Source organism: Poecile atricapillus, chromosome Z (assembly GCF_030490865.1).
Source record: "Poecile atricapillus isolate bPoeAtr1 chromosome Z, bPoeAtr1.hap1, whole genome shotgun sequence".
NCBI lineage: Eukaryota > Metazoa > Chordata > Aves > Passeriformes > Paridae > Poecile > Poecile atricapillus.
In genome coordinates this window covers 123,515,033-123,528,722 of record NC_081289.1, presented here as the reverse complement: position 1 = coordinate 123,528,722, position 13,690 = coordinate 123,515,033, and the positions used below count along the sequence as shown (strand labels likewise).

Genomic DNA, 13,690 nt, shown 5'->3' with positions numbered 1-13,690 from the left:
GATACCAGGAATGCAATAAATTCCTCCCCCAGAATTCTGGTCACTGCTGTCTTCATCTGGATAAGACAGTTTACAAATGCAGGAGTTCTCTAGCTATTTTTTCCTCAGTCTTTGGGTTATACAAACAAAAGCAGTTTTTATTTTAATACTATGCCATAGCCTAACATATATGTATTATACTACTATTTCTAAATTTCATCAATAACAGAAATAAAGAAGACTATATTAATACAACAAAATTTCTCATACGCATAACATTCTTTTTAATATTTGCGAAAAGCCAACAATGTAAAATGTATCTATAACACTGTACAACATACGTGATCATTAAAATTAGCTTTAAGTCCGCCCTGGGCAGAGATATATATTTTAGAGTTATATTCGTAACTCTAGTAAGTCTTTGTTCTTCACAAAGTTCAGTTTAGCACGACCTTGGCTGAGTAGCAGTTTGTGTCAATTAGTAAAGCTTAATAAAATTAATGTGTTCTCTCGTTATTTCCTTATCTACAAATCTGCCCTTATCTACAAGCAGATTCACGCAGTGTGTTTGTAAAGATACATTCATCTGTTATGACGACGCCTATCAGATCTGAATTTGGCTTTGCAAGTTCCTGTTGTCACATGGGAAGCTGAGAAATTCTGCCTAGTACTGCGCATGACTTTTAGCGACTGAGGCTGGAGAATTTATTTCGGAAACACTGAGGGAAGGACTCAGCTCCTGTTAGGAAAGCACGGCCTTAAAGCTGTCCTTGGAACAAACACGGCATTTCCACACATGAACGGGCTTGTGTGCCTGCCGTGCGATGCGGCAAAGCATTTTGCACCGGGGTTGGTGCGCTACAGCTTTAAACTTCAATTTGATGCTCAGCCCCGTAAGATCCGCATGGTTAAATGCCCTATTCACTGAATTTATTAGATTCCAGCGACTCAAAACCAGGTGTTTTAATAGTATATTAGCAGGTAGGTGCCCTTGCGAGCAGGACAGCCTAGGATGGCCCCGCTCGGACCCACCGCCCGTATATCCCCGCTGACTCGGGGAGCGAGGTAGCGCCGCTCACACGCGGGCTGACGACAGCGGAAGCCGGGCGGCGGGGCCGGGCCGGGCCGGCAGCCGGGCAGAGGCGGTGCCGCTCCGCCCGCGCTGCCCTGCCCATCCCAGGACATCCCAGCCCTGCCCATCCCGGGATATCCTAGCCCTGCGCGTTGCTGCATGCGGGAGCAGCGAGAGAGCCTCGCCGGCCCGCTCGTCCAGCATGTCCGCTCGCTGTTGCGCCGGCCAGGTAGGGTCGGGAGCGCGGCAGGTGTGCGGGCGGAGGTTCCCGGGCACGGCGCTGGGGGCCCGCCCGGGGGCTCCGCGGCGAGGAGCGAGGTCCCGGGGAGCGGCCGGCGGGCCGGGGCGGTGGGCGCTGTCCCCGGGAGCGGAGGCCGGGCTGGGCAGATGCCGGCGCGCCGTGCCTGCGCTGCCCCGCGGCTCGGCGGGCTCCGGGCCGGGCTGCGCGCCGGGCTCCCCCGCCATCGGCGCGGTGGAGGAAAAGCAGCCCTCGCAGCGAGCGGGGGTGCCTGTCCGGGCTCTCCAAGTGCCCACAGTGGTGTTCCTGCCAGTTTCTTGGGTGGATTCCCTGGTGTTTCGGGAGGGAGGCTGTCCCCGAGGTGCGTGCGGACAGGCGGGAGGCTCACCTGCTGTCCGCATGCTGCGGGTGGAGGTGCCGACATGGAGAGAGGCCTTCCCAAAGCCCTGCACGGCACGGAGCAATTCCCAAAAGGGCAGCGGATCCTTCAGAGCTACGAGAGGCGGTTCAGTAGTAGCCACTGGCTGCAGGTGGTGGGGAGATGAGACCACATGGTATAAGAATTGGAATGGTCTTAACTAATCCCATATCCACTGGCTGCCTGTCTGTCTTCAGACAGACCTTTCTACAAGCTCCTTTGAATTCGGCTTGTGGAAGATTTCGGCATGTTCAGGTGCTGAAGAGGAAGTGAGAGATGAGAACAAGTGATGAGGGGGGGCTAAGTGCAGGACTTAGCACTGTTCAGTATCCATGGAGCGGGTATTCGGTACTCCTCATCTTACCATGGTGCACCTGTCTTCCTATTTAAATAAATTCCATAGATGAAGGATCGTGACTTGGAGGAGATAGGTAGTATTGAGGCCCTTTATAGATCTCCTCTTTGGCTGCACTGAAGGGAAGACTCCTGTTCCTAATAGTTGTCTCTCTGGTGTCATGTTAGACATCTGCAGACACTTTATTTTGTGGGTTTTTTCACAAATCTCTGTTTCTGCAGTAGAAACCTATTACTACTTCTGTCTGCAACAGACTAGCCAGCAACCTTACTCCTGTTTTACATATTTAAACACCTTATGGTCCTAATTCTGTAGATACTTCTTTTCTTTTGCTCACTCTGCCCACCCTTAGAATCTGGTTATTGTCTTGCTCTTTCGTGAACCTCCTGGGAAAAGTCTTATGTTATTCCTGTAGTTTGAAATCCTGGGCTGGATTTGGTCTTTTCTTTGTGTTTCTTTCAATCTTCATTGGGACAGGAGGATAACTGAGCGTGCATCCACTTGCTTGCTCTCTGGGAGCTGCCCTGGTCCTCTGCACGCAGACCTGTGGACAGTGGGGACAGCAGTAACCACACTTGCTAATGTTCTTAATGCAGGGGCCTCCCTGACTGCCGCTTCGTAATCATTTCGGCAGCGTGTGAAACAAGTCGTGGAGCAGCTCAACCAAGTGTAGTTAGTAGGTGCTGTTACTACAGTGGTTTGTGGCTTTCTGCATTTTCATTGTGCTCTTTTTTTGGTGTAGCTCCTGGAGAAGTAACTTAAATTACCAAGAGGATGAAACTGTTGTGATGCTCAGTGGTGAATGGCATGGCTTTAGCGTAACTAACCTTTGAGACTTTCTTAAAGCCTCTCTGCCTACCCCATGTAGTAATCCCTGGTACTAATGTGTTTCATTGACACTGATGTCTCACTTTGGAGTCTGTAAATAAACTGAACTCCTTAGTGTTGTTGAAGATGAAGTGAAAGCCCTAAGGTGGATGTAGTTATAATGCCAGAAATCCCTGGGGAGCTTTATTCTGCTGGCTCAAGCACTACGGTTGATGTAAGACTTACCTATGGTAAATATGACATATTGCTGGAGTTACACAGGAAACGTAGTGTGGATAACCTTTTAATAGGCTAAGATAATAAACAGCTTAAACCATGTTTCAATAGCATTGCAGTGTCACATTTTTAAAATGAAAAACAGTCTTTGCCTTTTTTACTTGATTTATTCTAACCTTGATGAGGGCAAGTTTGTATAACATGATTAATACAGAAGACAACAAAAGGGATAGAAGTTCTTAATTCGGTCTCATCTAAGCTTCCTCAGGCATTTTGTGGGTACTGTTAATCAAGCTGGAAAATCAAAAAGGAATTTGGTCTCTCCTTCAGTTTTTTCCTGAAGATGAAGTTAACCCTGTGTCCAGAGAGATTAAGTGCCTGAGGAAAGATGAAACTTTTGCAAGAGTTATACAAAACAACTCTCATGTTAGGTCCCTGATTTTTTAAAAAAATATCGTGGTTTGATGTGCTTGATATCCTGCAGCATGAGGATTACTTGTGGCAAGAATTTTTTCCTTGTTTATATCTTATGTGCCTCTGTCTGTAGGTCTGCTTTCCTAGAACTGACTGAGAACTTCAGTATTGTCTTTCTGAGCTATGTAAGGGCAATTGTCATTTGTGTGTAATTGCTGCTTGTCTGCACCTGGTATCAAAATTATATTGTGAGTTAACATGATAATTCATCTTCACTCCAGAAACTTTTCCTGGTGTGAAATAGATGATGAGTGATTGGTACTTCTTTTGAGTCAAACCGTGTTAAATGTCTAGTTGATGGTGCCTGTCAGAATGAATGCATTCAGGTTTTCCAGCCCAGATTCCTGTTGTTATAGCATCTAGTGGCAAGCTGCCAGACTTCAGTATACTTTGGTTATGCTGATTCTGCATTTGCAAAATTATTTAAAATTATCTTAATGGACATTACTGTGTGACTCGCATCCTTGCCAACTAGCCCCTGAAAACTCTCTTTGAAGGAACTTGGCCATTTATAAACTTTAATTTTTGCAGTTGTTTTTTATTGGGCAATGTACGACTTTGCTTTGAAGAAAATTGGGATATTTAGGTTTCCAAGCTTGCTAAATGTTTCTTCTATTGCTTGTGTCTTATTGATAGACCTATTTTGAGAATGCAGTGAGGATACAGTTTGGCTTGGGCCTCCACAATGCTTTTGATGACACAAAAACTCTGCTTAAATTGACAGGAAACAGGATTTTATATTTGGCTTTTCTTCAGTAGTGATTCTCAAGAGAATAAAGTTGAGATCATGGTTAAAGAAAGCAGCTGTTGCGGAAAATCTTTATTAGAATGAATATGTTTTTTCCAGAGTTAAATAAATGTAATTTTGATTGTTAACATTCATTTTTGGTGGGCAGTATGTTGTAGCTGGGTTGTTCAAGAAGATGGATTTTTCAGTTAGAACTGGTAGCTATTAAAATTTATGAAGCTCTTTTTGTAGGTTTGTTAAATCCTGAGAGATGTGCTTAATAGCACTTAGAAATCATATCATGTAGTAAATACAAGATGTGCTGCAAATTAGAGTATCGGGTTTTCAATTTCTACCCAAAATTCTAATTCTGATGGTTTGGTTTGTTGTTTTTTTTTAAAGAAAAAAGAGGGGTAAAACCAGCTCTGCTATATTTTTCGTGTTGACTTTGGCCCATCTTATGGCTTCTGTGACTCATAGCTTTTGGGTAAGGGAGGGAGATCCCTGTGCGCTCCGGGACTGCCTGCCTCTCTGGCGCTGCCTGTTTGCACCTGCAGGTTGAGAAGGGGGCTTGCAGTCCTGTCCCCATAGTCTTCTCTTTTCATTACGTGGTGGTTCTGTCACCCTCATCCAGATTTGTATCCTCTGAGGTCACAGGAGCACTGCAGGACGTATGTGTAGTGTGAGGTACCACAGTGCTGAGTGATGGTCCTGGTGGTGCTCCTGGCTTCACTCTGTGGGGTGCTCCCAAAAATACCATCTCTTGTTCTGCAAATAGCCTTCCTAGGCGAGAGGGGTTTGTTTAGTGTGTTTGACCTAAGCATTTAGCTGCAGGTATTTCCACACCTCTGCTACTGCTATTATTAATTGTGATAGAAGGGGAAACTAGCTGTCTGAGGTCAGTCGTAGAATATTGTAGTGTAATCCAATATATTAGGAAAAAAGACTGGTGAAGAACTATATTCCCTGTTTGCAGAAATATGGAGTTTTTGCTTTAAATAAATGGTTTCCTGAAAAATTGAATTAGCAGAGTCTTGATTTCCTGCAGCTTTGTCCATTGAGGTTGGTGTCTCTTACTGATTCCCATTCCAGTAAATATGAAGGTGCATTACAACCTTTTCCTTGCTTAGGGTTGAGAGATCATTTTTTCTCCCCTAAAACTTTTTGCCTATTTTCAAGGAAACTTTAAAAACTTGTCTTTGAGGTTCCATCTGCCTGCTAAAGAGGGATGAAATTTACTGTTGCATTCAAAAGTGATCAAAAAGGGAAGGAAAAATGACCAAAAGATGGGGAGATCCTGTAAGTGTTGTATCATTTCATGTTGCATTTCTAGGTTAGGATCCTTTCCCTGTCACCGCATGAGAGGGAGAAGACAGTCTTTCTCATTCCTGCCTGATTTCCAATTGCTTCCTACTTTTTAAGACGTTTTCTCTTGCATCCCATGAGTTGGTTGTATTGTGGGTTTAAATTTGAAAACCTTTGAATACCCATAGCTCTAGACCTGTGGACTGAAGGCAGTATAAGAGTAGGGCCTTCACTTTTAAGGACAAGGGAGTATTTTTCTGCTGAAGGATCTAAATACTACTCCTGGTTTTATTTTAATTCTTGCAAGTGGTTGTTCTAAGATACCTTTTTCCCATTAGTGGGACTTTCATTGCAATGGGAACACTCACAGTTGTGGGTACAAGACATACTTAGTTCAGGGATGAAGGCCTGAGCTGTGACTATGATAGAAGCTGAAGGTCTCATTTGAGGTAGTGGCTGCTGCCATCCTAAACACATGCTGAGGTTACATTCTCTTCTCAAGCTAGCCATGTGAAAATGTGCTTGGACCTTACATTGCTTCCTGTGTCTCTCTTGAGGACCCCAGTCAATGGTGCTTCCATTTTTTTCTCAACTGTGCAGGCCCTAGGAGGTCTTAGCATTTAAAATGCCTGGCATCCAGGATATTTAGGCTGCAAGTGACCATTCTGTTGATGGGATTTGACCTGCTGCCTTGTTCAAGTCATCTATAAGCTTCAGCATCAGCATGTTACAGCGAGAGGCAGTGAGGGGCTGAGCCAGCCAGAGCTGTGGGGTCTGTGGGGTGTGCCTGTGATGGCATGTGGGGAGAGGTTGCTCTGTACCCGTTTTGAAGGGAGACCTATGCACCAGCCATCTCATCATCATTTTAATTAGCAGCAGCTGCGCAGGAACTAGTGTTTGCAGTTTGGTCATTGGATCTTCCAGCAATTAAAGATAATGTGTGCACAACTATTTAAACATATAAATGTTAACAGTCTGAAAATGTAAAATTTTGCTCTTCCTTCTGTCCAGTAGCACAGATCCAAAATATTTCAACCTGTAATCTCTAACAAGAACTACTCTTCATGTTTTCTGAAAAGACCTCTCTCATGGATTTTTCTCTTGGCTTATTACAATCACTGGCAAAACAGTGGTTCAGGAATACTTCTCTATCAGCAGGATATAGGCATTATATTTAAAAATGCTCATCAAGAAGCAATGTCAGGATGTGGTGCAGGCTGCACTTTAAACATACCTGGAAAAGTGTGTGAATGTTGGGATGTTGATGTAAACTGGAGCATCTTTAGCAATGCTTTGAACAAGTAGCTTGTTGGTTTTTTTTTTAATATGCAGGGATGAGAAAGAGTCAAGGCTTTGTACCAGTTTATTGGCTTTTGTCAATTCTTGTACAAAGTGCTAATGTCTTTTTTTTTTTTGACTCCTCATCCTAAAGTCCTCTTGGACTTAGTACTGAAACCATCTTTTAAAGACACAGCATGTTTGTGGAACAGCTCAAAGCTGTCTGTTCATTCAAAAGCAAAGCAGCTGTTCCAGCTACGTGCTTTTAAGACAATGCATGTGAAAATTTAATTTTAACTGCTTCTTCACTCCAGTGCTACATGGACTTAGGCAGTTACTGCCCTGCATTTTGTTCTCTGTACCTGATGTTATACCGCATTATACCATGTGCCATCCTACCTCTAGAGTCCTGGTCTTGAGCACCAGAGCTAACCTGGAGAAAAATCTGCTCTCTGTATGAAGTGATGGCTCCAGCTGTGAGACTTTGCCACTGCTGACTTCTCTTTCATCTTTCAGTTGCTCAGTTATTATCTCCTCTGTTGTGAAAGTTTGAGAAGTGGCTGCAGCATGAACTTAAACTACATGCAGATGAGAAAACTGTGAAATATGAAATTGTAGGAAAGGACATCTGAGCCTGCCACCCAGTAGAGGTTGCTGTCAGTGAGGAATGTCAAGGGATCAATGCAAAAAAGCTTCAGATTCAGGTCTGTTTTCCTCAGTGACTTGAGAGGATATTTGAAATTGCTCCCAGAAGCTCACAGGTGGATGAAAGGACTGATGGAGCGGAAACAACTGTTGAAGCAGATGTAACCCGGGTGGCATGACATGACTGTAAATAAAATACAACTTTTTAATTATGGCCATGTAGCTGGTTGCCCACCTTGTGTGCGGAGTGCTGGAAGGCTGAGTCCTACCCCCTTTCTGGCTATATGCTGGAGAGAGGAGTCAAGTCACTTGCTGGACTGTTTGCAGTTGGACTACCATGATTTTGTAGGAGGGACTGGAAAAATTTCCTTTTTTTTTCAGGAAAAAAGACCCTGAACAACTTAGGTGCTGGGAGGAGAAGTCTTAAAGCCATCAAATGAGACTGAGAATAAATGTTTTGGTTTCCTGCTTTGATGAGCAGGGAGAAAAGACCAGGAAATTAAAAGGCTGTCTGAGCTAGTGAAGAAAGCCTTACCAGGAACCAGTGCCTGGGGAACTGTAGCAGACAAATTAGAAGGCTTTTTTTTTTTTCTCTCTTTTTGGTGTCAGATTCAAGTAACCACAGGGATGAAGAGTCTTCCCTATACTGCTGTTGAATCCAGATGGTCTCTGCTGATGGAAAATAGCTCAGTAGAGGAGATGGATGATATGATACAGTGTGAGGCTCAAGTCAGGCTAAACAATTGCCTTGTTTTTTCCAAAATCATCAGGAGAAGAGCAGTTGAGCAGACTTGAATATAGATATTTTGCAGTGATCTTATTTTCTAATGCTGAGCTGAGTCACCGCTTAGTACCGTTTGTGCAGAGAGACAGAAGCTGATCACCTTCAGTCTGGCTTAACTTCAGCTCTGCCGGTGCCTGGCACCCATGGTTTAACTCAGTGTAGCTTTCTTGCCTAGGTCTCAAGCTGCTTGGTGTGCTGCATGGCAGTTCTGCCCCGTGGTGGCTGAGGGCAGGAAACCCTCACCAGAAAGCATGGCTCGGGCAGCATCTGGGCTGGAGTGAGTGTTCTCTGAAGTCTCTTCCAGTTTTGCACAGTGTGAAATGTGCTCCTCCAAATAGGTCATCAGTTGATTAACTGGTATGTTGGTTCACAAAGCCTCTTGGCTTAAGTCACATGGTGAGTCTGAATATTAAATAACAAGCAGTGGAAAGCCAGTTAAGTCAGACAAAGGACAAAATAAAACCTTCTTTTTGGTGAGTTTAGTTACTTCCAAGGGACAAACAGCTGTGTAATCATGTGACTCGTTGAAGAAGCTTTTGGAAAATGCATATGCAAAACAGCACTAGGTTTTCAATAATAGTCTGAGACCAGCTCCTGACACTCAGGACACCTGTTATCAGACATCTCTTGTTTTCACGAACTAAGAAAATATTTCTGTATTTCTTCTAGATCTTCTAGATTCTAGAAACCAAAAATCCAAGCAAGGGCAGGTATGTAGCCACTTCAGGATCTTTTTCATGCAAGGCTGGCTGCTTTGCCTGTCCAGTTTGCTTGGATGCTGCCTGTAGCTGTGAGAGTAGATGTTTGGATGTTTTTGATAGAGCTGCTGTTAACAGCTCAGTGACTGCATTATCTGCAAATCTTATGGCCCAGATAATGCTGGTAGTCAAGTAATCAAGCAGTGCATGAAAAGCTAAGCTGCTCTAGGCCCCCATGAAAAGAAGCTTCAGCAAGGCACATTCCTGTGCTCGGGTGGACAAGCTGGAAGGCACGCATTCTCCCCTGACGCTCTCACCAGGCTGTCACATAGGAAGGAAGAAATTAAAAGCTGCTAAGGCTTCATTTCATTAAAGAATGCAGGCTTTTTAGCCCATTGTGCTCTTATCCCCTTTGATTTTTAGCATTTCTGCTGAGGTCTCCCAGAAGGAAATTCTTTGTTGTGATAAGCTTGATACTTGCCTATGGTTTGTATAATTTAAAAATACCATAGGCTATTTTGGGCAGTGATCCTGAAACTCTTCACTTTAATGACAACACAAAATATTTTCTAAAGCCTTTGAGATCTTTTTGGAAACGTATGTGGAAAATTCGTTCTTAAAATCTCACTGTCTCTATAAAAGCAGCAGGCAAGATAGGTTCTCTTACTTCTTAGTCTTGTCTGTAAACAACTACATGTGCTTAACATTACTCTCATAGCCCATTCCACTGATTTATCAGATTGCATCACAGCTTGCAAAAATCAAGACTTGAGTGTGTGTCAGATGTTAAGTGTGTTTTGGTGGAGTATTTATTGTAGAGAACTGATAGTTTTGCTCAAGTTGGTAAGCCCGCTTTTACCCTGTTTTGTTAGCCTGTCTAGCTCTTGCTAGCCATAGGTGCTCCCCAGGCTGTTGTAGGATGGGACTGTTCAGTATGTCTGGGCCTGCCTGTGCTTGGAAAAGTGGTTTGCACAAATGAGGGTGGTTACCTGTCTGCTTACTTCTGCTCTTTACTGGGTGAATGTCAAAATTACTGTTCCTTGCACTGACAGGCATGTACAGCACTCGAATGAGGTGGTAGGAAAGCACCACTGGAAACATCTGCTCACAGAGGGAGAAGGCACATAGGACAGCAAAACATTCACCTCTGCTTTCCGCTCCTGGCCGGGCACTGTGCCCTCAGGTGAAGTGGTAGAACTGTTGCTGCTGTTGAAGGTAATTTTACTAGGCTGCTTTATTTGGTCACCCTCAGGAGAAGAAAGAGCTGTCAGGGCTCATGTGGTGCTGGAGCAGGGGTAGGAGTGAGTGAGTGGCTGACAGAGGAGTCACAGATTTGTCTCAGTTGGAAGAGACCCGCAAAGATAATTGAGTCCAGCTCTTAGCAGGATATATGGGGATCATACCCACAACTCTGGTGTCATTGGCAAAAAGGCTGGGTCTAGGCTGGAGCTGTTAAGCCAGCCTGGCTACCAGAAGCAATGTCTGTGAAACTGCGCTTCAAGTATATTTCGACAGAAATGTTTCCTACACAGCTCTCCACAGCTGCTGTTGTGAACCCAGTCAAGTCAGCCATCATCCAGGCAGTTCCAATCCTGGTGCAGTCCGTTTTCAGGTATATTAGGCTTAGAGATTCTGGAGTCTCGGGCATGTTGGCACTGTACTCTGTGAGCTCTGAAAGAGTAGTGCTGAGCAAAGCAGGTGGCTGGTCTGCACTGTGGTGTTGTGGTGGGCTAGTGTGAGGGAGCTGGCTGGTGGTGTTTGTGGAAAGCATAAATACTTTTCCAGGGTTTGTAATTGTTGTCAGACTGTGGTGTTCACCCTGGTGAGGGATGTAAAGCTAGAAAGAGAGCCGGGCTGGCTGCTGCCTGACTTGGGAGCCTTTGGATTGAGGAGGACTGCTGCAGGATGACAAGCTTCTGGTAGAGCAGCGTGGCTTTCAGGTACCATTATTCTGGCTCTTGGAGAACCTGGGCTTGGGGTGGCCAGAGACTCTGAAGGAACTCTGTGCATACAGGGCCTGCCTGCTGGCAGTGGTCACAGACCTTCATTGTTGTTTGGGTTGTCTCTGTCCTAAAAACTCCCCATTTGAAGGAACTTTTAATGATAAGCTAAATGTGTAAAAGATTTTTGACATTACTTTTCTTCTCAGTCTTCTTTTTATGACGTGACAAAAATTTGTTGCTGGTTTGCAGTGGGTTTTGAGCCCCTGTGCAGACCATTGCTGGAGTCAAAAGGAGGAGGAGAAATGAGATGGACCATGCCTGCAGTAAAGGATGTGGCATCAGAGTAGTATCTGTGTAACTTAGCTGCACATTGACCAAAACTTAACAGAGAGCTCCATGTATATGTGGGCTTTGAAGTCTTGTCACCCACAGATGTTATCTTTGAAACCTCCTGGGTCAGTAGGTTGTGGCCAGCATCTTAGTCTTTGGGACAGAGACTGTTCTCATTTATTTTTGGATAACACCTAATTCATTGAGGCATGCTCTGGAATGTTAGAGGTACAGTTAAAAAAAGAAAGAAAGTAAAAAAAACAACCTTGCAAAAAAACCCCAAACCACCAAATTTGGGGCTGCGGCTGAATACTCTAACCAACTTTCTATGGTTTCCACGGCTATTCAGAGTGCTTGAAGAGGTGAATCCGGAAAAAGATGGAAATACTGGTATTTTTCACAAATATTTCCTATTTATAGGGTTGGTGCTCACTATTAGAAACTATCATTAAAGTCTAAGTAATGTGGAAAAGTACATAAATGACTTGCATATTCTGTTTAAGCATTTGTTCCTTTAAGTAGGAGCTCCAGGGACCCAGGAGTAGAATAGCAGGCGTTGCTGGATGTAGATGAGATTTTACTGGCAGAATTCTCTAGCACCTGGTGTAGGAAAATGTTTTTCTCCTTACAAATGCCAAAGCTGCATACCTTTTTACTTCTGTACTGTAGTTATTAACGTTATGCTAAGGCGAACAGTTCATTTCTTCATTGTGGATACTTTGGATTGGGTTGATACCAAATCCTTTCATGTTGAAAGGACCTTTAGTCTTAATTTTTTTTGTTGTTGTTGCAATTCTGAAGTGGGTGAATTACACATTTCTGGTATGAATTTGTTTTGAAATGTTATCCTATTGAATTACCTTGCTGTAGCTTCCTTATTTCCTGGACTTTTGTTGATGCTCTAAAAAGTAATGTAATTTCACTAACTATAAAACATAGAATTGCCATTCAGCCACTAGAGCCTTCTATTTTGAAAGTATACTTGCATGATATGTTTTTGCATATAGTATTTTTAATTTCCAGCAGAGGTGCCAACGTGAGCCCATTCTGGTTATTCCCCATATCTGGAGCTCTGTGTTTTGGGAGGATTTCTGTTTTGCAGTAGCAGCTGTTTTAGCAGCTGCATGCTTTGAGGCCCCGTCTCCTCTGGCACGAGACCCAGTGGTAAAGTGAGAGAAGAGCTGCATGGGGGCTGGGTTGGACTGTCCCCATTTTATGTCTTCTGTGACTGAAGAGCTGCTGTTGAGAAAGGGCCTGTCTGCCAGCCCCTTCCTGGGGGATGAAGGCCAGAAGTATGACCTTGAACGTTGCAGAGATAGTCATAGCAAGGAAGTGATAAAGTGATAAAAGAGATGTCTTCAAAATTATTTGAGGCTCTTTGAACAACCAGTCTGGTTGTGAGATTCTGAGGAGTTAGATATCTGTGTCTGCAAACAGATGAAACCCCCTCCCCTTGGTCAGACACTGATGCTGGAAGAGAAGGTGTCCTGGGAGGAAAACAGTGCATGATGCTTGGGTGCCTGAAGACACATAAAACCTATGAAGTTTGCCTGGAAGACTCAAATCTGGCACTTGTGGATTTTCAACCTTTTGGCAAGCATCCACCTTGTACGACTTGCTGAAAGCAGAAGGTTCTCTGAATGTTCCTGTGGCCCCTCCAAACGCTGAGGAAACACCTGTAAGAAGCAGCCTTGGTGTGCTGAGTGCCAGGGTCTGACAGCACACCATGCCTGAGCCTCAGAGAGCCCCTGGAAAATGGGAGTGTAGGGGGCTGAGGTTACTCTGGATTGGAAGCAATGAGACCTGGGAGAGTGGCTCTCTGCTCCTGGCTGCCTGCTGATGTCCAAAAATCCCTCCTCATGGCTGGTGGGTTAAGCACAGACAGGAACCATATGGATCTGCTGCCTATTGCAAGTAAAGGCCTGGCCATGGACAGTGCTGCCTTATGTATATAAGTAAGGCTTACCTTTGTATTTTATAGATTACTTTCTTAAAATTAGAAGGCAGGGAAGGTGAATCCAGGTTCTTAGAAAACCAGTAATAATGTTGACAGCAAGAAAATTATGAACCTCAATCTAGATCCCTTTTGGGATTATTCAGCACCTTTTTCCATGTTGAATAGTACCTAATATTTATTATTCAATTCGTATAATTACATGGGTTTTGCTATGTTCCATGGATTTTATCCATTTGTTGGTAGAAAACTAAAACTACACAGGGAAATCTGTCCCTCAAATGTGCAAATGTGGGGAAGCTAGACACTGATGTGCTTAAAACTAGTGACTTTTGTTATAAAAGACAGTCTGTTTCTACTTACATGCTGCTCAGCTGGGAGGAGAGGACTTGGGAAATTCTGGATTCGGTCTTGCAGGAAGCCTCCCAGCTTCCCTAACTTTTGCA

General features: G+C 44.1%; 1 protein-coding gene across 1 annotated transcript in view; it reads left to right on the top strand.

Moving 5' to 3' along the window:
• Positions 1-1,110: 1,110 nt before the first annotated feature.
• Positions 1,111-13,690, top strand: part of SERINC5 (serine incorporator 5) — a 41,261-nt gene continuing 28,681 nt past the window's right edge. The window contains exon 1 of the mRNA XM_058864879.1: positions 1,111-1,280. Within this exon, the coding sequence (XP_058720862.1) occupies positions 1,254-1,280 (27 nt within the window). The 5' untranslated portion in view covers positions 1,111-1,253. The remainder of the gene's footprint in view (positions 1,281-13,690) is intronic.